We start from the raw sequence: 25150 nt of genomic DNA, 5'->3' as shown, positions 1-25150 counted from the left end.
CATATTTCTGCTAGTTCCCGAATGGATTGTATGAGTTAATATTAAAACATTCCACACTGAAATGAACAAGGCTTTCACATACTTCCTTATACCTTATATGAAGTCATTTGATTGATGTAATTCAGGCATTAAACATAATTAAATTCCATCAGCTTCTTGTCTTAAAAATCAGGTTGCAACTCGTGCAGTTTATTAATACTGAGCAGTGAGAGGAAACAAGCATGCCGGTTATTCTAAGCTCTCCCATAAGGTGTCGCTGTTGGACAGTCCTTCAAACTGCATACAGTGCAGAGAAAAAACAAATCTTAAACTCAGTGTTATTATTGATTATCCCACTAATATATACCTGAAAACTTGTTAAAATATTAACCAGTGTGATAATGGTTTCTGTCAGAGGAGTACATTACATACTTTCATACCTTACATGTAATGTGTAGTAATTTAAAAGAAATGCAGATACTGCCCCTAAAAAGAGTTCTACTTCTATTTGTGTGCCAACAGTCTTATTTCCTCTGCTAGAGGTGCACTCCTTTCAGAACTTCACGTGCATGAAATTGATTCAGTCTAATTTAATTCTGCTTGTGAATCTCTCGTGACTGAATGCACACAACTAAGAGATTCATGTGCTGAATAACTTAATGTTTTATAACCAAAGTGTGATGCTGGGAACTGTTTGCAGGCCTGCAGAGCACAATCTAGTCATCTATGAAAATACCAGCAACACATCCACATGCCTTGCCCTAAAGTGGTTTATTTTGGGATGTTATTTTGCTTCTGTTGACTCCCAGTCTCTAAAACCTGTCTACCAAAATGAACTGGGAAAAGAAAAATGGTGAAAATTAAATACGTGGAGAGTCAACTGTATGATATGTTCCAAAGCTACCAATATCTAGCATAAAATGAATCAGCGGTTATATACAAATGTTGAGGTTGTTTAATTAAAAAAGGTTTTATGTGCCAATCCTTTGACAAAAGATTCCAGCCAGTACTACAGAATTGAAATGACTAAACAAAATAAAAGTAATGAAGAGTACACATTCAGAGACACATTAAAAACAATGTCAAAATCAGGGAAGTGTTCTGCATTTAAAATGTTAAGAAAAGCTTCTGTACTGTATAACAGCTATCCTATCTGTTTAAGCACTTCCTTAAAAAATATGCATCATGTTTCCGGCTGACCATGAACAAAAGACTTCAAGACAGCATAGTGGAATTATAAAAACATACGCCTCCCAGTCTGCAAGAGTCATGTGTTTTACAGAAAGATGAATGATAGCCTGGATATGATCCATAAGTTATTAATGAGAAGTTATTAACAGACACCAAATGAGCACGATGGGTCGAATGTTCTTGCGTTTCTTCAGCTGGTGATTGAATTTACCTTAGACTGTGAGAAAGTTGCAATGTATTACCCTCAGGTAAAAAAAAGCACAACTTTTGTATCAGAGGAAATAATTCTTCATGGAATATTGTTTAAAAAAAATGTAATGGCCTATGTTATAACCTTCATTAGAAACAAACTATGAAAAGTTATGTAAATATTGACACACAATTGAAAATTCATACCCACAATCGTGGCCTTCCGATTATAAACAAACACATGCAGGTTAATCACTGTGTAGTTAAAAACAAAAACTAAAATTAAAGGTACATCTGACTACATACATTTGAATAAATACATTCAGGGAAGCTAAAGAAAGCATAGGCACCTGACGTAAAAGGGTTACAGAGCTGGGTGGAATATCTCAGCTGTGTTTCTCACTAGGGTGTGCATGAGGGCCACATTTCTCTGATGCACACGAAGAAGAAACAGCCTGACTCCAACAGGTCAGACTGTAGCAAACAATAAAGATTGCAATTTTGACAAAAGGCAGTTTGACCAAATTAGCTCAACAAGATATACAACACATGTTACAAAGCAAAACGCAAACACTGGTCTAATTGAAACATTCAGAGTTTCTGCAGGCTGTTCAGTGGAACCCTTGGTTAAGGGGTAGCTCGGTTGTAAGTAATAGTTTAAAGCTGTTCATAATAAGGCTGGGTAGTTTTAGACAATCACAAATGGAGTCTCTTGACTTTACTGGAAAGGGTATTTCTGACACCACCCTCTGATAAGGCCCCCCGTTAAAAGAGTGTGGAAATGAGATCTAAGGACTCTTCTAATCGTGTTTGTTCAGATGTGGACCCGAGCTGTGTGGTGACATTTGCACTGGCCACTGCTGTCAAAGGGAGAAACGGTGAGAAACAGCAATACTGTACATGGAAAATGTACTTCGATAATAATAATTCAGGTTATTCACATGCTTGCAAAATGTTAATGGCTGATGATAACAGAAAAAAAGCAGATAATACAATACTTTAAATAGGCGAGGAGGGTGAGTGGGGGGGTGGGAGTTAAAAAAAAAAAAAATAGTGAAGGGGCTTATCATTAAAAACACATTTCTAGGCATGCCATTGACTAGCGAGTGAGGTTAAAGGGTTAGGAAGCAGACGCAGTTACAGACGGCTACTCTTGTAGGAGTTTCAAAAGAACACATTTTTCTTGATATTTCGGCACTGTAAAAACAAAGTCAGGCGAAGTCAGGATGAAAACTGGTATATTAGTACTAAAAAGTTTTAAGTCCGGTTAAAAATGGTTTAATCATCTCCAAATAAAGGATTGTTGGCGTCTCCTCACCACAAAAAGGTGATCGTAATTTGCCATTTAATCCACCGTTTCATCCGTGTACAATTGGAGAAGAATGGCAAATAATTTCCAGGGTTTGATTTCAGGTCAATTGGTTCTGTTTCTGCCACAATGTATAAACAGGAACAATGCAGCTTGATGCCAACAGGAAGATGGGCAGCTTAAACACAGTCCTGTTGGTTCCCTGCCAGGCAGCCACAAGCTTCCAGGCATAGGATCCTCAAGCTGATTAAACCCCAGCTTATTGTGCTCAAGCAAAGTTAATATTTCACAGCCACTGGAGGACCCAGGCTGCTGGCAGTCAGTGGCACAACTTGGACTTGGATCAGCAATCCAGGCACAGGCTTTCAACACTTGTCCTTAGTCAGATCAGTCACAATAAAGTCCATCAAAAGGACTAATTTTCACCTGTTTTGGCTCCCCTGTCTGTAATGTGAACACAAATCGAAAAAGTCTGCAGTACAAGCAGTAAGTTTAACTATAGAGAACAGGATTAAACTGGTCCCAAAAAGTAAATCTTCCGATTACTGCAAATCCATAAGTGTTTGTAAGCAAATAGAGAGTTCTGAACATCTGTCAGTAAATAAAGAAAATGTCAATTAAAAGCAGGAAAATAAACCTTTTACTGAACTTCATGGAACAAAGTCCACTACAGTGAGACAGACTAGCATTCCTGGCTGATAAGGATGAATTATTAGACAAGGCTTTTCAGAACTCATTATGCCTATAAAAACAAGGCCTTAACAGGTATTTAATCAAGACTAGAGTACATTTTTTGTGTATTACCATATGCCAACAACCAAACACTTCAGAGTACCAGGAGCGTTTAGGATACATAAAAACTACCAACATTGTTCAAATAATTACAGTAGTTTAAGCTAGCGGTGTTAAAGTAAAGGATTTCTTATTATAGTCAAATATAAATAAACAGAAGCTCTGTTGTCAAATGGGTCTTTGCATTCACAAAGTGTTTGATGTAAAGCAGGTGGTCACTTGATAGTATTGTTTATTCCACACAGCTGGCGTGCCACACAGGTACGAGTTGGTCCATGGACTTCCAGAATGGCTTTGTTTGTTTGAGTGGAAGCAGTCAATCCAAAAACAGTGACAATCACAGGACTTTACAAAACAACCCTTTCACGGGTGTACAAAGAGCAATGAGAAAAAAAAAAAAAAAAAAAAACATGCCGAACAGTCACTTTCACAAGGAAGGGATGACAAATGATGCTTAGAAACATTTGTGAAAGCTTCCAGTGCACTAAATGTGCTTTCAGTACAGAATAGGAAAAAGGCATTTCCACCTGAACCACACACAATGAAATCTGCCCCTCATCCAGCAAAAACCCACTAGCCCATAGGGAGAACATGCAAACTCCACACAGACAGACCGGGCTAGAATTGAGGAAACACCCTGAACAGAGAGACTTGGCTCAGCTACAGCACTGGGGCTGGAAGATATGATGACATGGTCACAATGAAAACCAGTTGATGCCATTTTGTAACAAGGAGAGGCTGAAAGTGTGTCACTGACAACATGAACGCATTGATTCTTTGTGTGTTGCCGTCAAATAATGTTTCACTGGCATGGACTGGGCCTTTTGATACAAGCGCAGAACACTTGGGCACCAAATCAGGTGTTCTAATAAATACATAAGGAATATTAACATTTTGTATTCATTTTAATCTGGAATTAAACAGGTGTAATTTACAATCAAAATATCTGGAAGTAGTTACAGAGGTTGCCATCCATAATTTGCAGAAAGTCAGTTGTCTACAACTGTTAAAGGTATTTTAACAGGTTGGTTCTGTAATAAGGATTAGCCTAATCTTTTTTTTGCTTCCAATTTTATTTTTTGTAAATTTTGAGCGCTGCTTTTTCCATCTTAGATTTACTACAGTTATCTTTATTAATTTTAAACAAATTACGTAAACTAATGATTATAGTAATTGCAGACTGTATTTCTTTAAATATGTTATCATAAATAATAAGACGGATTAAATCAAAACTTTGACCCACCCGCTAATAGCAAATTACAAACCTGTACATCATAGCGGTTACATTTCTGATTAGAAGAAAGTGGCATCTTACTAAAAATGAAGCCACAACCGAGTACAGTTCTGTAGTTTTCTATTAGCGGGTGGGTCAAAGTTTTGATTTAATCTGGCCCAATGTCTAATTACATAAATAGGCTTTTGAACTATGAAAAATTGATTTACTTTATTCATATATTATTTATTTTATTGTCATGACAAGATCAAAACAATCCACATAAATAGAGCTGAAAAAAAATGTGCTTTATCACAAAAATAAATTTGATCCTGACAATATATACAAAAAAAAGTTGCATCAAAATACTTTCAATGATTTAAAACAAAACTATGCTGCCAGATTTGCAAGAGCAATGCAGATAATCAAAGCTCGTCTCTATCGGCAACAACCTTGTTAGGATGTTCTAGAAAGTTTGGACATTGGACATCATTGCATAATTCAGAACTATAACTCGCTGTGCAAACACCATCGATACTCTATGCTAGGACCCTGCTTTGAGTTCATTTCTCATGATCTCTAGAGGCCCCTGACTTTGGGGAGCCCTGTTAGAGCTGGGGCGGAGGTCATGGTAAAATTCATGATTTCAAGTAACTCCTATTACAGATACTGTAAGCGCACAAAAACATGAAGTTGCTTAAGAGCAGTTTGCGCAACTGTTTCCTGAGTTAATGTTCCCACAAAAGAAATGAAAGCAAACCAACAAAGCAATATAAGTTCAGTAGTGTTCTACCACAAACTGTAGTAAAATTGTTTGAAAATGGAATGAAAATTGTTTCAGTGAACACCTCTTCGTAGTATGCAGAAAACCCCCCAGATATCTGAATGCAATTGAAAGACTGGACTGATAACTGGACAAAAGGACATACAATGCAATGTCTACTGACCCAACATTTTGAATGAAATTAAACCATACCAACCAGTGTTCAGATTGTAGCTTTAATTCTTATTCACAGACAGAAGAACACTACCAGCTTGAAGGAAATAAGCAATAAAATGATTCCTGACATCATCTATTGTTTTGTTTTTTTGAGCTTTGGACCAGAAAATATATATTGTTAGACACTATATGCTTCCACAGTAACAACCACAATAGATGGCAATACTAGGAATAAGTGAAATACAAATTGGAAAAACAAATATGCACATTATATTAATATAATTGTCTTAGATATTGGTCTGACAAGCTCAGTAAATCAGACCTTGAACTTTACTGAAGGAGAGGAGCCAAGAGGTGTTGGCAGGTCAGGCCCACTGTGCTCAGCTGTTGATCCCTCTCCACAGAGATAATTCACGTAATCTGCTAGAATATTACAGTTGCCACATAATTTTAATCAAATATTGCTGTTCAGCTCTTGAGGTTAATCCCACCAGAGTGTTGGGGTTGGTTTCTGATTATTGCCGTTTTCATTGTAGCCTACAAACCTAATTTTGCACAGTATATTCACACCTTTCCATACACGTCTGCATTCTGGCATATGATGTGTATGTTTTCAATTTTAACATCTGAGTCAGACTCAGTGTCATAATGTTCTGAAATAACAATCATTAAAAACCTTTATTTTAGCCAACAAAGATGTTTGCTTATGTATGAGTAACTAAAGTATAGTTTACAGTTTGATTCATAGTCTACTTGCAATATGTTACACTCAGTTTCTTTGTATTTTTGTTTATATTTTTTCATTTTTATGTACCCAACACAGTCTGGGATGGCGCTCTGAGGTAGTACTGCTCCTGCTGGCACACTGTGCCTGTAATATTTTTTATAACAATCTACCAGGAGTCTAGATAGTTGATCGTTTCCTAAATTTAGACATCATGTGGACATTGTACTAGTATTTGGTGATGCATGGTAATCCAAAATACAAATTCAATAAATAACTTCTTCCTGTTTGGAATGTATATCTTGAACACCAACAGGCAAGCTAGGGTAATGGATTCTGTGATAATAACAATACGGTTTTGTTTTGCAGAGGATTTGACACAAACAAAAGGCAAAATCTGGACACTTGTAAAGCTTTCTGGTTTCCAAAATGCTCCCTTATCTGACTCAAGTGCTGGATTCCTTAATCAGGATTTTAATGGGACTGAGAACGATTTTGAAAGAGATGAAAGAAAAAATCAATTTCCTTATGTAACCTTTTTCCCTTTCAACATAAACATAACCATGAACTGCAAAACCCTGGCAATGTCAGGCATCCCAATTCCACGTGATACATATAGAAATGTGGCTTTCAACATACAGGATGAAACACATTTGAAAAGGATTGTTATCCAACTGGATCAAGATATTCTGACTTATTTCCCAATTTGTCAAATGCTTTTCATAACGATTCCCTAATACCACTGTTGTCTGAAACATATAACGAGGAATTAAAAAGCTGCAATTTTGTTAACTCCATATGAAGTCATTCCCCCGGTGGAATTCTCAGTTCAGCCTAAGCAATTCATGTCTTTTGGGCTATTGGGAGTTTTCCGACTGTTAACCATTCAAAGAGCTAGGAGCCTGTTTTCGGTGGAATAGCCAGCAGAATTAAGGCATTCACAAATGTAATTTAAATGGTAAAATACAATTAAGCAAAGCAAAATGAAAGCTCCAAAGTTGTTACTGTATCATACAAAGAAGGCAAGATTTGTGTGTTTAATTACTTCAGTATTAAATATAGTGCAATTAAGGAATCCATATATTTTGTTCAACCCAAGGAAAACTGAAGAGTAAAATTGAGGGGAAACTGAACTACTTCAATGCATTGGCTAGTATTGAGCACTGAACTTAATAGTATTCTGCACACAATCTAAGCCTTGATTTTATACATCCTACTTTCATTACCCTGTGTGCTTTCAATTTCACTTATCTCCCCCGCCCTCCCCAGTTACTGTGGCCTGTTAGGAACTATTTGCTTGCCTCAGTGTATGCAATCACAAGATGTTCTTTGCCTATGTGGAAAATACCAAAATAATAAACATCAAGACTGGCTTCTGTCAGATATAGACCTGATATTTGACCATGTCAACTGCCTAGCCAGTACAAAAAAATAACAACAATATATGTATTAAGATTAATCTAGATTATCTAGATTAATCAATCTATTAAATACTCTTTTATGTTACAGGTTAAACCAAAACCAACAAACAAAAAGCATTTTTTTCCTCAACAGCATGTTGCAGTCCAGACATATCCAACAGTGTCTATATCAGCAAGGAAAGAGCATAAGGAGAAACAATATTCACAAAAGAGATTGATACCAAGAGTTCAGTGTTTTGACAGAGACAAACTTCACATAAACTTACAGTAATGAACTCGGATGGGTTAGGTGACCTTATTTATTTCTGCAATGATCTACAGCATTTGAAATGCATAACGCCCAACGAGATCAGCATCTGGCACAGCGCTCCACACTGCAGCCATGTTAGGCTAAAGCCCAAAGCCCGTTTTTACATCACTCCACATTGTAAATAAGGATGAAGCACAGAAAGATTTGGGAGAACACAATCAGAGTCAACCGTTTTTGTCATCCTAACAAAGGAGCAGGAAAATTAAATGCACTTGGAAACCAGATTCTGTCCACTTTGCTGATGTGCTTAAATATGGACGTTCAGATTTGGAAAGGAACGAGCATCCATCTATGGGCTCTCATCTCTAGGCAACTATCAAAGGCTTTTGGAAGTTATTAGGTCTCTACAGCTGAGAGACTTTCAATAAATAATGAAATAATATACAATAAACACACTCATCTCAGGCTCTGGATTTTACCATTCTGTTATCTTATGATCACAAGGTAAAGAAAAGGTAATACCATCCTGAAATACATTTTACCATGATGTCAATGATGTAGCAATACTGAGGTCCAGTGATAAACCACCGTAGATACATGCAACATCTGAAACCACTAAAATCCTGCGCTGTTCTTCAGTAACTTTCATTTAAAGGCTAATTTCAAACAGATGGCAAAGTTTCTGCTTTTCTCTCCAGTTTTATACACTCCATGAGCAGGCACTTCATTTCAGAACGCCCCAGCATACTGCATTATTAACTGCAACTCATCACACAACAAGCAAAGTGCTCCTCTCCCGAGCATGCCTAAAGCAGGCAATCAGGCCAGTCAATACAATTAGCATCTGACTTCATTTAAAAACCAAACCGAACAAGCACCCCACTGTCGGCACAGCTTATGTAACTCAAATCGGGATAAATGGGACTCTTTCCGGAGACTTTTTAAACATAACTTGCGCCGTGAGATCACCAGTAATTGCACACTATGGCAAAATGAAGACGGAGAATGGATTGTGGTTCATCACAAACAGAGGCAAAACAAAAACAAATGTAAAGGTGGTACATCGGACTTATATATAGGCAATCTGAAAAAATTACATTTGTTAAGAATTGTGACTGTAGGCATTGGGAAGGACAACAAACGGTATACGATTTTCTTTGCAATATTAGTTAGAAGACAAGTCATGTTAACCTCTTAAATAATAATACAGAGTTGGGAATGCAAAAATACCAGCCAGAACAGAGACTCTTATTTGTATAAAATATAGGCTAACACACACACAATATATATCTACAGCACATACTTAACAAATCCAACATCTAGAAACACAACATTAACATATTCATGCATGTTTACATAGATAAACTGCATTATGTAAGAACAGTGAACTTGAAAGGCATAACTACCAGGTCTTTGACAGCACATGTTTTACATGTCGATTTTGCAGTGTCATGTGATTGATAAAAAGCTAATCACCTCCCTTCAACATTCTAGTTTTTCCATCTACAGGTCTAACACACTCCGTGAAGGTATTTAAACACAGACCTCCCCACTTGTTTCAGCTTGCCAAAGGCACAGGGCTCTTAAACTTGACTCACCTGAGGTCCGGGAAGAGAGGGTTAGCCCATCCTCGTCTTCCTCCCTCAGAATATTATCGTCATAGTCCTGGCCTGATCTGGCCCCATCTTCAACGGGGACCACTGTGAAGTTAACAGGCATTTTCAAACCATGTGTCTCCTTTGCGCTTTCTGTCCGTCTCTCTCTCTCCCTCCCTCCCTCTAACTCTTTCTACCACAGTTTGAAGTTCTCAGTTTCACCTCTATTGCTTAGATACTGGGCCCATGTGATCACATTTCCAAATAAGGAGTGTTGCACAACTCCTCCCTCTAGGCTAGACCTTCTGTACACTCACACACACACACACACATACACTCAGCACATAACATCATCAAGCTCCCTCAGAAATCAAGGGCAGCTCTGGTAGTTGCTACTAGCCCCTCTTCCTGAATGCATTTCCAATAACTAACAGTCCGAGTGACGTAAGATACATAGTGCAAATAGGAAAAGCTTTCAGTTTGACTTCCGCCCTTCTCCCCCACCCCCACCACTCTGCAGATCAAGTTAAAATGAAGTCGGACCGGTTTAAAAACGTGACACCATAACAGTGCTTGGCTTTTGTTCTACCTCTTGTCTTACACTTTTAACCCTTGGAGGTTTATAAAGAAGGGTCTCTGGAGGTTTTGAGTCGCTTAGCAATTTCCCGTCATCAGATCTTAGCTTGTTACGAGTTTCTCTGCAGTTCAACTCTGCTCCCGCCCCCTCCCACCACACCTCACTCCCACAGAAACATTTATCAGCAGGAAAATTGTTTGCAATTGCATTACATTATCAGTGACATCAGTGCTAAATATTCTGCAACATTAAAGAAACACTAAGAAATTATATAAACATGCAAACTATTAAATTGTGCATAGCCTTTTTACTGGAAATCCAAAGACCTCAATCTAAAGATCTAAAGACCACCTTGAAAACCAGCTAAAAACATTCTGCAGACAAAAGCCAGTCTCCCGCTGAAGGCTTTGTAAAGCTTATATGAATAAACACCATTAATCCTGATCAATCTACTGCTACTGCCAGGCCTTGAAACATTAAAATCAAATTTGATTCAGAAAGATGCACTGCTGTCTCTCTAAAGACAGACTGTTTGTTAATACAAGATCCAAAAGAGGACAACATGCAATCTCCCAAACAAATGATGAATTAAAAATAAAGAAGTTACAAAAGAGACTGATAACTACCTTGATGTACAGTGAGAGAGATAGACAGAGAGAGTTGTTTCAAGGCGAGTGGAGTTCGCCGTTTCCTGATAGTGACATCACACAGACTCCTTAAATAGACTATTAGAAGCAACGGAATGAGACCGCTTAAGGCATCGGATACTTCATCAATCATCGTCTTTAAAAGCAAATAGACAACACATTAATAAGAGAATAATGTGGACAGTATTGTTATATGTTTATGATAAATATCTCCGTAGACTTTTAGTATAATGGTGGGAACAGAAAGCACATACCAAGGAAAAAAGAGCAAGTGTTTTTTATCATACATATTCCAGGTGCACATTGTAAATCCACTGTAAACCATTATACTGGTTCCTAGGTCAGTGATAATAAGAAAGTCAATTCAAAAATTAAATTTAAAAAATCCCAACAGCCATGATTAGGTTTGATATGAGATTTCTGGAATACAAACAGAGTGGGCTACAATTTGAAGTGCCAGGTCATCCATCTTGCTGTGAGGATGTGCGCCAAAGTGATTTTTATCCAATGTCTCAGAAGGATTGTAAAAGCTGGAAAAAAGGAGTCAGGTTTACAATGATATGACTAGCACATGAAGGACCACACCAGGCAGCTATTTGTGTATGGTTGTTTTATCACTGCAGAAGGAAGCATCATTTCCAGGCTGGTGGTGAAATTTCAGCAGGCATGTGACAAAGATATAGGCAGACACATACGGCAACTGGTCCAGTATTCATCGAGTTCTTAGTTACTGTAGACTATTTTGCACATAAAGATGAGTTACTTAGTTTCCAGAAGATGCTACGCTGCTTAATGTTAAGACTGTATAATGCACTAGTTAGAGCTCATCTGGAATACTGTGTACAGTTCAGGGCTACAGACTTCAAGAAAGATATCGCTGCTCTAGACAGTCTTCAAAATCATGAATTGACAACATCAAACCAGAGGAGCTTTTCCAGATCAGCAGGGACACACGCACCAGGGGACACAAATGGAAATTGGGCTTCAAGGCATTCAAGATGGAAAACAGGAGACACTTCTTCACACAGAGGCGTCACAATCTGAACAAACTCCCCAGCGATGTGGTTGAAGCTGAAAATTTGGGAACATTTAAAAATAGACTGGTTAGGGTCTTTGGATTAGTTATTAATGTACACCAAACGAGCACGATGGGGCAAATGGCCTCCTCTCATTTGTAACCTCTTATGTTCTTAAATATACTTGTTTATCATTTTCATTATAGGCCACATTTACTCTCAACATGATTTTACTTCTTCCGTTCCCAATGCATGGTTAACATGTCTTAATGGCCTTGCACAAATGCAAATGGTTTAGGCTAACAGTTTGTATTCTACATTTATTATTCTAAAGTCCATTTTGAGACTACAACCGCACAGTTAGCCAGTTAAGGGTTAAATCAGAGTGGTGGGATGTCAGTGTATCAGTGTATACTCCAAGGGGTATGACAACTTTATTAAAATCATTAGGGATTTCTTTATCCGTGATATGATTGCAATAGGCACAGCCCTGCCAGGAATTTACTAACAACAGATGTGTAAAGGGATGTACAAATGAAGCGCTGGCATGAATACATACTGAGCCCTATCCTCAAATGGAGGGTGCAAACTGGAAGTGTTTTGCTTTTCCTCTTCAGTGCAGACTTGGATTTTAATGCTTTTAATGCTTGAATGAAGCAATTTATTCCTAAAATGGAAAGAATGTTTTAACTGACATTGAAGACACTGAAGGGGGGGTCTCTTCCCCCCCACCCCCCTTAGATTAAAATAAACACAATGTCTTATAAAACCTTATAAATGGGGGCAAAGAAGATGCAGACAAATTAATTCCATGCTGTTAATCTAGATGCCTATACAATTAATGTCTTGTAGCTAGAGAATCATAAAAGTGGACATCCAAAGCAAACTGATCTAGGGTATAATTTTGCTGCTTATTCGCAGAGGCCAGAATTCAACTGGCTGATTTTATAACACAAGGTAATCGAGGCCATGATTACATCATCTCAGTCTGGTATTGAACTCTTAGTTGTTTTAATATACCTGAATGAAAACTGGATCTGAACAAAAGGCAACTCGTGTAGAGTTGTTTATCACGGATAACTTAAATTACAAATAAAAAAAATTTGGATTTGGATTTCAATATGAAATGTTTTCGATTGTAGCTTAATGTCAAAAGTTTGGACTATCATTTCTACCAATCTAATACAGGAGTTCTACTGCATTGGAGACTTTGTTCGATATCCAAACCTGTTAATATTACATCTTTTAATACGTTAGCCATTACAACTTTCCCCTACATTTGTGGGTTTATATATAATGATTATGCTAACTTTATTATGAGTTACACACACATTGTGCATCAATAATGTATTTGAATTACCAAAACAAATAATGATACGCTATAGTCCCAGAGAGTGGATACTTTGTGTTTTCTGATACTGGGACTTTACCAATATTGCAAACAGTAAAGCTGCTGTAGGGTCTGGTCACAATCCGCTTCATAGCAAGCAGGAAGCAGCGAGGTCTTTCCGTGACGCTTGACAAAACACAGATTTTTCCTGCTACAACAGCCCTCCTTTACTCTTCAAATGAATGTCTCCAAGACAAAAAAAAGTGAATTTATTTCCAGGAAACTGCACTGACACACCGATCCGACGTTCATGGGAAACATCTTATATAAGAGGTGGAATGGATAAGGAACTGTAAAGGTCTTTAATGAAACTCATGCTTTTATTTTAACATGGCTCCAAAATAAAGAATGCATTCTAAATTAGGCACATTCCACAATAATAAAGCCCAACAAGAGCACCATTATTCTGTGGAGCACAGAGGATAGCCCAGTTGAGTGTGCGGTGAATGATCTTATTAATGTCAGGGAATATTACACAGCTACTGAGGCAGAAAAAAGATCTCAGAAAACGATGCTCAGAGACAGGCTGAGAGGATGTGATCTCATGTTGTGATTGAGCCACTGATTCTGCTGCTCTCTCTGACATTGAAACGCTACAGTTAACCAAGGATATTAATCCTTCGTCGCTGCCCATCCTATTTAAACTGCCATTTCATTTTCACCCCCGATTTAGCTTCTTGTGTTAGTTTTCTCGTTGTGCATCATTCTCTACTGCACATTTAACTAATCAGCATGCATGTCCTAACGATAACTGATTAAAATTTAAAGGCAAGCAGTGATAAGGAAAATAAATGGCCAAAAGCTCAAGCCCTAAAGATAGAGAGGCACTTGAAACAAAAAGTAAACCTTCAAACACTATAAAAAGCATCTCCATTGTCTTGAAAACAGTCCAAACCCTAACAAATTCTCAGTTTATTATGTTTTTTTTTTATATATATGTAGGTATTGGATATGGCAGGACCATGAATTTGACTGGGTAGAAAATGCCCTTTAAATACCATTAAGGGCAAAAGGTCAACTTGTCCAGTTAAACTAGCATGTCTTTATAAGGATTGAGAACAGTAATAAGATTTTAAAAAAAATAGCTCCAATATAACATAAGATAACAATTCCCGAATGTTTTGACGATTCATTCCCAGGGTTAGATTCCCTTAAAAAATTATCCCTAGACAATCCAGAAGAACCCTGGAGGCCGGGCCACCGCTGAAGAAAATATTCCTACGAGTTGGCAGCCTCATATTGTTCACAGTTGTATTATTAGTGCTACAGAGGGCACAGTCCAACAGCTGTAAGAATTAACATTCACAGACCTCAAACTTTATGAGCTGCCCGTGCTATGTCGCCCCAGGGAATGAGGAACTTCATTGGTTATATTCCTCCTAAAGACTAAAGGAATTTTCAGTCATATTTGATTTAATGTATACCGCAAGACAAAAAGCATGACTGCTTGCCCTGATGTCAATGCACAGGATTACAGAAAAAAAAGAGCACAAATGACTGAAGCCAATGTATTTTTAACACATTTTGTACCTTGGATAAATGTGTACAACCTAAAGTGGCATTTACTCGCGTGTTATCTTCAGGTCATGCTGTAGTTTCGCTCATCAAACTTAAATGCTTCTCTAAAGTTCCTTCCACTACTTTTGCATATTTGCATTTAATGGGATGCAGTGCTCAGAAGCTCAGAAGTGCTTTGATGTCCTAGGTTGCAGTGAAAAGCACCCACACGATCAGTGAAACAAATATATGCAGGAGCTTCATGCACACTGCCTTGTTGTCATTGATTAGCCAACGATCAGAGTGCTTTTGTTGTTCTAACAGTTACCCCTCCACTGAAATGGAAATGAATCAAATTCCACAGAAAATCACTTTCAAATGCTAATGTCTTTCTCTCCTGCTTCTAAAGAGAAGAGCATTTTTAAGGTATAAAATCAATATTTTGAGCAAATGAAGGACGAATAATAGTTTTTAAACAATTTGCAAAGATCCCACAATAAATTCTTATATACTGAAAGGTAAAGCAGCTTCAGATGTACTACTACCCAACCCTGTAACTACCTATCCCCTCAGAAGAGCAATCGAGAATGTATAGAAAATTCCAGTATGAAAAGAATATTACACAATAATATTACAAATACAAATATTAATACATCATAAAGCAGGCTTTTGTTTAGCAGATTCCAAGGGGTATCTTGACAGGCAGAACATCACATTGTTTTGTTTTTTCCAGTCTCTACATGCAAGACAGCACAGGAAAAGAAAGAAAAGAAAGGTACAAGGGCTGTGAATTATGCAGTTTACTTCCCATAAATTCACTGTCAATTGTGTGGAATTGTCCCTACCAGAGAACTACAAACCAAAAATAAAACACATCTGCAATGTTAATGCTTTATGGAAACACAAATTGTCACTAGCTGTCAACACATTATGGCAAGTATCACAGAGACAGAGACAGAGAGTGCTCATTCAGAATTAGCTGCAATTCAAATACATCTGTCACATCTATCTGTGTTAGTGCGAGCTCAACCGTAAATTAAACGGATTGCCATAAAGAGCAATCACTTTAGGATCTTTTGCCTGATCTGTAATTCGGGCTTTGCTAATGCTTTCCTTCATTATCAGTACCATCACTGAGCAACACAATCAATAAAGGTGAGGCAGTTATCAGGCTTTAAATACATATTTTTCAATGGATGGCTCCAGGCAGGGAGCAGCACGTATAGCCTATATATATATGACTGAAATTCTATACAAGCACAAGAGACAGGCATTTAACAACTTGACAACCATTTTGACATGAACATCATTAAAAAAAAAAAAAAAAAAAAAAATGTTGAGATATATTTAAGTATGCCCTTCACTCCAGTTTCCATACAGAAATTAAGATATTCCTCTACAGAACATAAGATAATAGTTGACAGGAAGCCATTCACATCATGTTGACTAATTTGTTTTTTAGCCTAGATGTTAGTAGGGTTGGGTAATATATATAACAATATATTCTGGATACAAATATTGTTGGATTGGATTAAATCATGTTTTTTTTTTTTTACATCTTCTGCCCCACTGTCCTATTCAGGACATGAAAGCATAATTAAAAGCCAACCTTGATACAAATGCTTAAAATACCGTGAAACATATGGTTATCATCTGTAAGGTCTAAAGTACCTTGTTATTATGTTTAATGCATATTGCCCACATCTAGTAATTAGTAGTTCCCCTAGATTTCTCTGAAAATTCATCCAGATGTTTCCTGGAGGAGCCCACATAGTCACCTTCAACTATCTGGCTGGGTGCTTGGCTAGATACCCACAAACTCAATGCCTCTATTTTGGTCATTTTCCTTTCTTTCCAATTATAACGTTGGTTACTTGTTTATTTGTTTAAACTGGAGTAATCCCCTGGGAAGACTGTTTCAAAACTTTTCAGTATTTAAAGAACTTGAATACTATCCTCTCACCATCGGTTTAAGACTAGAGGTTCAGTTCCTTTAACCTCTCGGTGACACCTCTTTGGGGGCAATCATTACCATGGATGCTCTTCTTCACTAAACTAGCCTTACTTCTACAGCTTTCGCTCTCTGTCTAGTTGAGGACTATGATGAATCAATATACACATCACCACTTTGATACATAAACTACTGCTAACTGCATATATTGCTCTATATTTAGCATTTTATTATCCAATGTCTATGCACTACTGCCACCTGCTGACCAGAGAGACAAATCAACATGAAGAAAAAGATAGAAAATAAAACTGTACACCAGTAATTCGCATTTACTCAGCTAATGTTTTGTTGATGTAAAAGACACAATTACTTAAATGCGGTAAGTTTGAGAAGAGACTGAACAAAACAAAACTTGATTAATTTACTGTACCAACTGTACTGGTAAAGCCCTAACAAAGTAAGAGTAATAAACTTAAACAACTAAACAAACTAAACTAAAGGAAGTAAAAATAATAATAAAGACAGTATGCATAAGTAACTTTTTAAGACAATAAAATAATTTTAGAAAAAAGAAAGGGACTAAGACAAAACATAATATATTTCTTAAGCTTCTGTGAAATTGTGTTTGACATTATGGACAGTCATTTATCTTTGTTATTTTAAGAACATAAGGGCAAAAATATTAAAATCGCATAAATATTTATTTAGATTTTTATGGTGACAATTTTCAAAGAAATTATAATATATTTCCAATGCTGGAGACACTTCAGTAAAATATGTTATTTCAATAATATTTTTCAAAAGACAAAAACCTTAACCGTTCCAAAACCAGACACTGCCTTTAGAAAAACACCACTGGGCAAGGGACAGAAATTAAGACAAAACACCAATTGCCTTGCAGTGCAGCCATGCCGTTTAAGTTCTTTGACGTCCACCCAAACATTATGTTCACATTTGTTTGAGCATTTTTTTTATTTTTATTTGATGGGTCTCTCCAAAAGACGTGTCCAAAGGGTCTGATAATGCTGTCCTATTGGGAAATTAAATTGGGTAATAAAAGATTTAAGAGAGCACTTTACAGGGCTGTGTATTTCCCAAATAAGACTCACACAAGTACAGAGTCTGTTTCCATGGTTAACAGTGGCTGGCATGTTTTGGAAAATCATACATTGTATTGCCTTTGGAGTTGTTGATATTACTTTCATTACCTAGACATGAAAGGACTTTATGACCCTGACCCTTTGGCATTGCCCATTAGCAACCAATCCTAACAAAATGGACTGAACAACATTTAAATGTGACGCTTCTTCCATTAGCAGTGTTGTGCGTTTTCTGTTGGTGGTGCTCAATGAAATGTGCTTGTTTCTTAAGACACTGCACTATTTAGAGTATGAGGAGATACAGTGATGCATCAGGTGATGAAATGCGTCTCTAAATCTAGTTGGTGGGTCCACTTAATCTAAACTGAAGCTAAATATTTCACTATTAGGAGACAGGAACACCTTTCAGAGAGCAGGGAATACCAGCAGAAGATGTCCAAAAGCCGAAGAACATAATTCTTCTCTTATTATGCAATTCATAATTATGTATATTGTTTTCAAGGAGCTCAAGTGACAAGCAGATTATTCTCTATTTTTATTAAAACTAGGGCTTTAGTCAAAACTTGTGTATCATATAATGCAGCACAAATGCACTGCAAGAATAAACAAACACATTTTCAAACACTACAAAAAAATACAACTCCATCAAAAACATATTACTTGCTACAATTCAGAAAAAGTGTTTACAAGGTAGGAAAACAAAGCCTCACTTTTAAATGTAATTTTTTTTATAAAGTTTTAGTATAATTGATCTTAATTTTATTCCGATTTCTCCTTTACCATTTTCAACCTTCTGTTAGTGTACTTTTGTAAGTGGCAACATAGACCACAACAACGGTTTACATATAAATCAGACTTGATTCATGTATGTAATCTGTCTCTCAGTCTATCAATCTAACCAAGCAGCCAACTGTTCAGAAAAGACTGATCAATGAGGGAGACATATGGGCTTTATTGATTTTTCAAAAAGGTTTTATAAATATGGAATGGTAAATATGAAAAATTTTTGGTTAACACTTCCACTGTTAACCCCCTGGAATAATATGTACTGTTGGAAACTAAATTTGCTAGACTTAATCATGTCTTACCTTCAATTTATGTAAAATTCTCTATGAAAAATGTATATTGCTATCACACAAAATAAACTTGGCTCACTACAAAAGACATGTCGAACTCACAAACCCAAAGATAGGCTAGTTTGTGCGTCACTATGATTAATCTGATTAATGTCTAAGAACCAATGCCTAATGCATTGATATGAACAGTCACTCAATTTGGATGGAAACTAATTCAAATTCCAAACTACTTGTGTAACTTTGGGAGAATCAAAGAAAGTTTGTAGTAAAATGTATCCTAAATTATTTTTCCAGAAAGAACAAACGCATCTCTCACATGCTATTAATTCTAACCAAACAAACAACAAAACAAAGAACACACGTTGCTTAATCAATAAGTTAACTGTTCAATTTAATTTGGTAAAGGGTCCTTTGCAAAGTTGCCAGAGTGCTTCAACACATTAAATCAGCACATGCTGTTGAATTAAAGAAACAACTAAAAAACAGTAAGTCAACTTTCAGCAGTGAATTGACAAAAGTCAAATTCCACAACATGGAATCAGCTAAAAAGTTATAGAAAATGTCAAAAAACTTGTGTCCAGTATCCAGCCAGTGGAAAACACAGAGGTACTGAGACCCCATGCTGTAGAGTGCTTTGTTAATGGACTGATAATTACGGTCCATGAACTACTGACTTTTTTTATACTGACTACAGCATAAGTGCTAATGCATGTTTTTGTTAATGTAATTCACAGCCCAAGTCCCACACAGATAGAGGGCATTATAGCCATGGATTTCGGTTTTCAATGGCTCAGTTTAATAGGGTGGTAGACTATAGACCCTCCCTTCCTAACTACCTTCACCAAACAAAGCACGCATCACTGTTCCCTGTTCTCCAGCAATTTCCGCCATTTCTCATTTTTCAATGGCAGAAGTTTGATCAAAAAGTAATTCAAAAGCAAGTACTTATCTCACTCCGCCGAGATCAAACCGATAGATGTGCACAATTGAAAATGGTAGACAATTAAGAATTGAATGCAACGACTGGGCCGTTTCACATTATTTGGCAGCATTAATATTGCCCAAACATCTTTTAAGGGGGAAAGAATATATCTCTGAAAATTCACACCACTAGAGCACTGGATTCCTAGAAACATTTGCATGATGAAAACAGGCAGTGATTACCAAGTAACAGAAGATACAAATCACTAATTTCTGTGATGTGGCAATGTTATAAAACTGACAGCTCTTTATCGTCAGTTATAACTCCACTAAGGAAACAAATAAAGTAGAACTAAGTCATACATGTTTTATTATTAAACAAATGTCTATTCATAATTTAGCAAAGCAGTTTTCCCTAATAAATGGCCCATGTGTGTAGAATGGTAAGTGGAAAAGGGAAACTAGTTTAAAGAAATTCAAAAAGAAACAAATTACTAATTTTAAAAAACAACCCACCCCAATCTGTTTGGCAGAAGGAAAGGACAAAAGCCTTAGGGCAAAGCACACTACAAACTCCATCTGAACAACAAGAAACTTTCCTGTTTTTACATTTTAAATAAATAAGACTGAATTGCACGTGTATTTCCTTTTACTTGCGAGTGACTAAATGTCTTGTACTGCGGTTTTCAGTTTAAAGACCAAACTGTCTGTATTTGCTAGTTTATCCAACGTTCATCTCTTATACTTTATTTGACCACCTTGCCTTCATACATCAACCATTATTCTACAAAGAACTGCAACGTCTGGACTGCATGTGTTGACTACATAAAATAAAATAAATATGTTTGGGTATAATTAAATTTGTTTGTGCAGCTGCAGTGTCTGTGACATGTAAATAACAATTACATTTTGTAACAGATTCTTTCATGTTTTCCAACTATAATTTCAATGGAAATGGCAATATACTCTTATCACTCAAGATAGTTTTCCTTTAGCAATCATTAAATATGTCTTTTTTTTAGGATTTGTTTCCTCCCTCCAGGCAGAAAAGCTGTGTCTGGGTAGGATTTAAGCATAGCAATCCCAAGTATTTTCAAAGAGGGGCACGCAAGTTCCTATGTTCATAGAAACTCCTTCCCAAGTTCAACTTTCCCAGGTAGTGTTTGATTGGGAAACGGACAAGCCACATTTTCAACGGTTCAATTAAAGTCTAAAATATTCTTAATATCACTGAAAAGCAAGTGCGCAATTCTTGAACTTAATGAATAAGTTGTAACTAATATATTTGAATAACCAAAATATGTGACATAATTGAAAGTGTGAAAATGTTAAAATGGCAATGGGCTAGAAACATGGCGAGATGAACAGTGGGAAGTTACTGAAAGGATCCAAAGAGATTTAAAAAAATGGAAAAGAGAAGCTGTACATCGAAGCATCTTGCAGAGGCGGAAGTGGAAACATCTTGGGGAGACCTTCATCTAGCAGTGGATCGATATAGGCAGGCTGATGATGATGATGAGGATGTAGGCTATATATCAAGGCACTATGGATTGTACGCTTGAAAAACATTCCACATAAACTAGGTTATTCCTGAATTCCTAATTATCAACATTTCTTGTTTGAAAAAAATAAAATAATCATTTTTTGTAACCACTGCATGTGTAATGCTTAAATGACAAGTAAAATGGGGGTAGTTCAAGTAAAATAAAACATACCAACTGCTACATATTCAGATTACAGTTATATTAGTCTCGTTTACAAACGAAAGAACACTACTGATCTGGGGGAAATAATACAATAACTCCTGGCATCATCCATATTTTTCCAAGAATTCCAGGAAATAACAAATTGTACCAGACATTCAATCTTCTACAGTACAACGGTTTCCTCAAAAATGCAGTAGGTGGGTGGGAATTATGATGATTATTATTACATTTCTTATCCAGGGAAACTTACAATTGTTACAATATATCACATTAGAAGAATGAAGCATCTTACAAAGTGGGTTAATGTTATGATTTAGTCCCACACACTATCTTTCTGTATATAAAACATGAATGTTATGACAGTTTTCTACATTACAAACGGCAATAAAAGAAGAGTTTGTTTATTGCCCCTCCACAACAGTCAATTTATAAGCCAACATCTCTCTGTATCACTTTGTGGTTCTGTCTAAATACAGAAAATCAATCTTGTTTCACATTCTAGTTCCATATTAAAACCTTGTACAACACACAGATGCTGGTACATATCAAATATTTTCTGCATGTATCTAGTAATAATTATTCGGCCCCTTGGCTGACAATACCCACCTCCCTCATTACAAGCATTGGGAGCTACAGAGCCAGTCATGAATTTAAAATATGTAAGACATGACTGATGATTAACTCTGTTACAAAATAAATATAAGAAAGTGAATTAGATTTCCCTGCCTGTTCTGGTTTCCAGGGTGTTTTGTCAGACGTGTCATAATTAAATAATGTTTCAGCATCATTAAGAACTAAGGAGCTGGTCCTGGAAAAACAAGTGCTAATATACACTGCAGTCTTGGGTTTTATGTAACATTTGTAAATGATCCTCGTATTTTCCCATATTACCATCTTATTAGGAAGGAATTTCACCAATTACCTGGGTTATTTCATTCTTAATGTTTCCTACAGGTAATGGGGAGTCTGAGTAGCACTCGACACATATGTCATTAGTATTCAAGTACTGAGGCAAAAACTAAATTACACAGAAAAATGTTGTTGGCTAAACAACACAAGAACCCTCAGGAACCTCACATCTAGTGTAGATTAATCTCTTAGGACTAGTGTCACTTACAGCTATGAGTCCATCACTTCAGCTGAGAGAAAATATTAAACTGGCCTCAATTCAAGATATCTCAACACCAACACACAGCTGAAACCACCACAACAAAGCAAAGTATGGTCTTGTGCATGAAAATCCATAGCAAAAACCAAAGTGGTGGAGCAGAGTTTATTGGCATTGTAGTTTATAAATGGACCTAAAAAAAACTGAGAATGAAATTACATGCATCAATGCTTTCAGAGTCCGTGTCTGCTGCTCTCTGTTCCTGGACAATGACTGTGAAAGCTAGGGATCCTAATTGAAATGGCCCCGTCACTGAGTCTAATTTCAGAAACGCGAAGAGCAACTTTCCATTGTGGATGATGTGCCTGTGTGTGGGCTCTGTGTAATTGCATGCCATCCCAAAATAAAACCTCTGCTGTTTATTTGAGGGACTGTTAAAAAAGCCAAGCTCTGGGGGATTATTCTGCAGACCATAAATGCGGTTGTCATCTTACCCCAAGGTGCTCTGATGACATTTTCGTTAACTGGCAGCTGTGTGTTTCCATCAGGCGCATTTGAGCCGTATGATGTGTGGATGGGAAAATGGCGAGAGATACTTGCACAAGCGATGTCTGGAGCCTGACTGTCTTCTACGAATTACTGACACCCGAGGGACAATTTGTTCTGACTGTGACTGTCAACAGCAACAACACAATGCCTTATCCCTCAACATCCTCCTGCACATACAGCCAAATCAAGTGCAATCTGTTTAATGTAACCACAAGACCATGCACTTGTGAGTGAGAGGTGTCCTTCACCCCCGCAGTCCCTGAACACATAGTCTAAATGAAGACAACAGGCTTAATTGAAGTGTGACGTCAGAACACTTAAAAGAACCACACACAGGTACTGAGACCGAGCTTTAAGACTCGACATGCGATCAAATACTGTTATGAGCAATGCCTAGGTTTAAAACTTAGCACACACAACTTAGATATTAAGTTTTTTAGGGCACAAAGAACAAACGCATCATGACGGAACACTGTGTGTAACAAAGTCAAATTTGGTTCAGAATTCAAATGTAATAGGAGTTTGTTGGATAGTTTCAATTGTACATGCATGTGCATTTATATAGACCGGTCGTGATTTATTATGAATCAATACTGCTTCATACTTCATTTAATACATGCAAAGACTGTTAGACACGATTTATTACAACTTTAATTAATGCATTGTCCCGGAAATACATGATCATCACCATAACAACTACTACTACTACTACTACTACTACTACTACTAATAATAATAATAATGATGATGATGATGCAACTTCTTACCATATTTGTTGGGCTCTCTGCTATACTCCAAGATGGGCACAGCGTGCTCCTCAGCCACAGGGCAGCTGCCATTGCCGCTCCCCTCCCCTCTCCGGCCAGGTGCAGAGTCAGTGTGCACCCCGCTCGGGCAACCTGCCACCTTCCCCACAGGGACAACTAGAAACCTCTCGGACATGTCCCCCTGCGGCCGCTACCGTCAGCTTGTCCGCGGAAGAGCCCACGTCTCAGGCGAGGGGCAGGGCGGGCTGTGCGGGCGGTGCGGGCGGTGCGGGCCGGGAGGACAATAAGACACGGGCTTCCCTGAGCGCGGAGTGCGGGGGCGTGGCTTGTCCCGGGGGGCGTGTCCAACGGGGGCTCCTCTCCTATTGGCTGCGTGTCCTCATTAGCAGGAGCAGGGCAGCGGAGAAGATGCAGCAGGAAAGAAAGAAAGAAGAGGGAGAAGTGAGGGATGAAATGAAACGATTTAACAACGTGGCCAGGTTTCTGCCCTTGCCAAAGCGCGTCTTTTTAAAGCCACACAAACGCGGGAGGCAACGTGGAACACGTGTGCAGAAATGATTGTGTGGAGATCGCCCGCTTTGAGCAAAAGCCCCACATCTTCTTTTACCTCAGCAAAACCTGAAACCTGACAGACCGCTTCAGGTTGCCATGATACTGTGCTAGAGCAGCATATTGCTCCACAATGATTTGCGAAATAACTGGATAAACTTAATCACTGGGGATTGTGGAAAAGCATGTATCTCTACATGCAAGGATAGGACAGTTCAGTTCTGTTATACTGCGTTTACACTGGCAGTCACTTGCAGCTAAAACGCAGTAGTACAAAATGCAGATCAAGTGCAAATATATTATTGTAACTTTAGCTCTTTGTCTGTCTGTGCAGATGTATGAGTAACGAGTTGCAAAACACGCCCAGCGCTTTCTGTTGGCTCAGTTCATATACAAGGACCTGTAAACTAACGAAACCTGGAAAGGCTCAGCCTGCAATGAGGGTGTTATTTCCATCCCAGAATGGCTAGTTCACAACCAGTAAATAAGGCATTACTTTTAAATTATGATACAGATATAGATCCTTTACGAAACAGAAACATAGTAAAGTATACTGTAAGGGCACTTGAGGTATACTACTATGTACTTATAGTGTACTTTACTTTTTCATAAGGGATGCCACAGTACAAACTTGCAATCAGTGTTATATCTTCTGTTCATAGAAGGCTGCAGCTAAACTCTCAACCAAGCTGC

The 25150-nt window shown here is 37.5% G+C and overlaps 1 protein-coding gene across 5 annotated transcripts in view; it reads right to left on the bottom strand.

Annotated features, from left to right (window-relative positions):
* Positions 1 to 24162, bottom strand: part of slc12a7b (solute carrier family 12 member 7b) — a 75659-nt gene extending 51497 nt beyond the window's left edge. For 2 of the 5 annotated variants that reach the window (XM_066723344.1, XM_066723347.1), the window contains exons 1-2: positions 23909 to 24162; positions 9607 to 9708 (exon numbers count right to left, since the gene is read on the bottom strand). In XM_066723344.1, the coding sequence (XP_066579441.1) occupies positions 9607 to 9708; positions 23909 to 24083 (277 nt within the window). In that variant the 5' untranslated portion in view covers positions 24084 to 24162. The remainder of the gene's footprint in view (positions 1 to 9606; positions 9709 to 23908) is intronic. The other 3 variants (XM_066723345.1, XM_066723348.1, XM_066723346.1) reach the window with 2 other exon arrangements.
* Positions 24163 to 25150: the final 988 nt, after the last annotated feature.

This window comes from Amia ocellicauda, chromosome 2 (genome assembly GCF_036373705.1).
Source record: "Amia ocellicauda isolate fAmiCal2 chromosome 2, fAmiCal2.hap1, whole genome shotgun sequence".
Lineage (NCBI taxonomy): Eukaryota > Metazoa > Chordata > Actinopteri > Amiiformes > Amiidae > Amia > Amia ocellicauda.
This window is presented reverse-complemented; position numbering and strand designations above follow the sequence as displayed.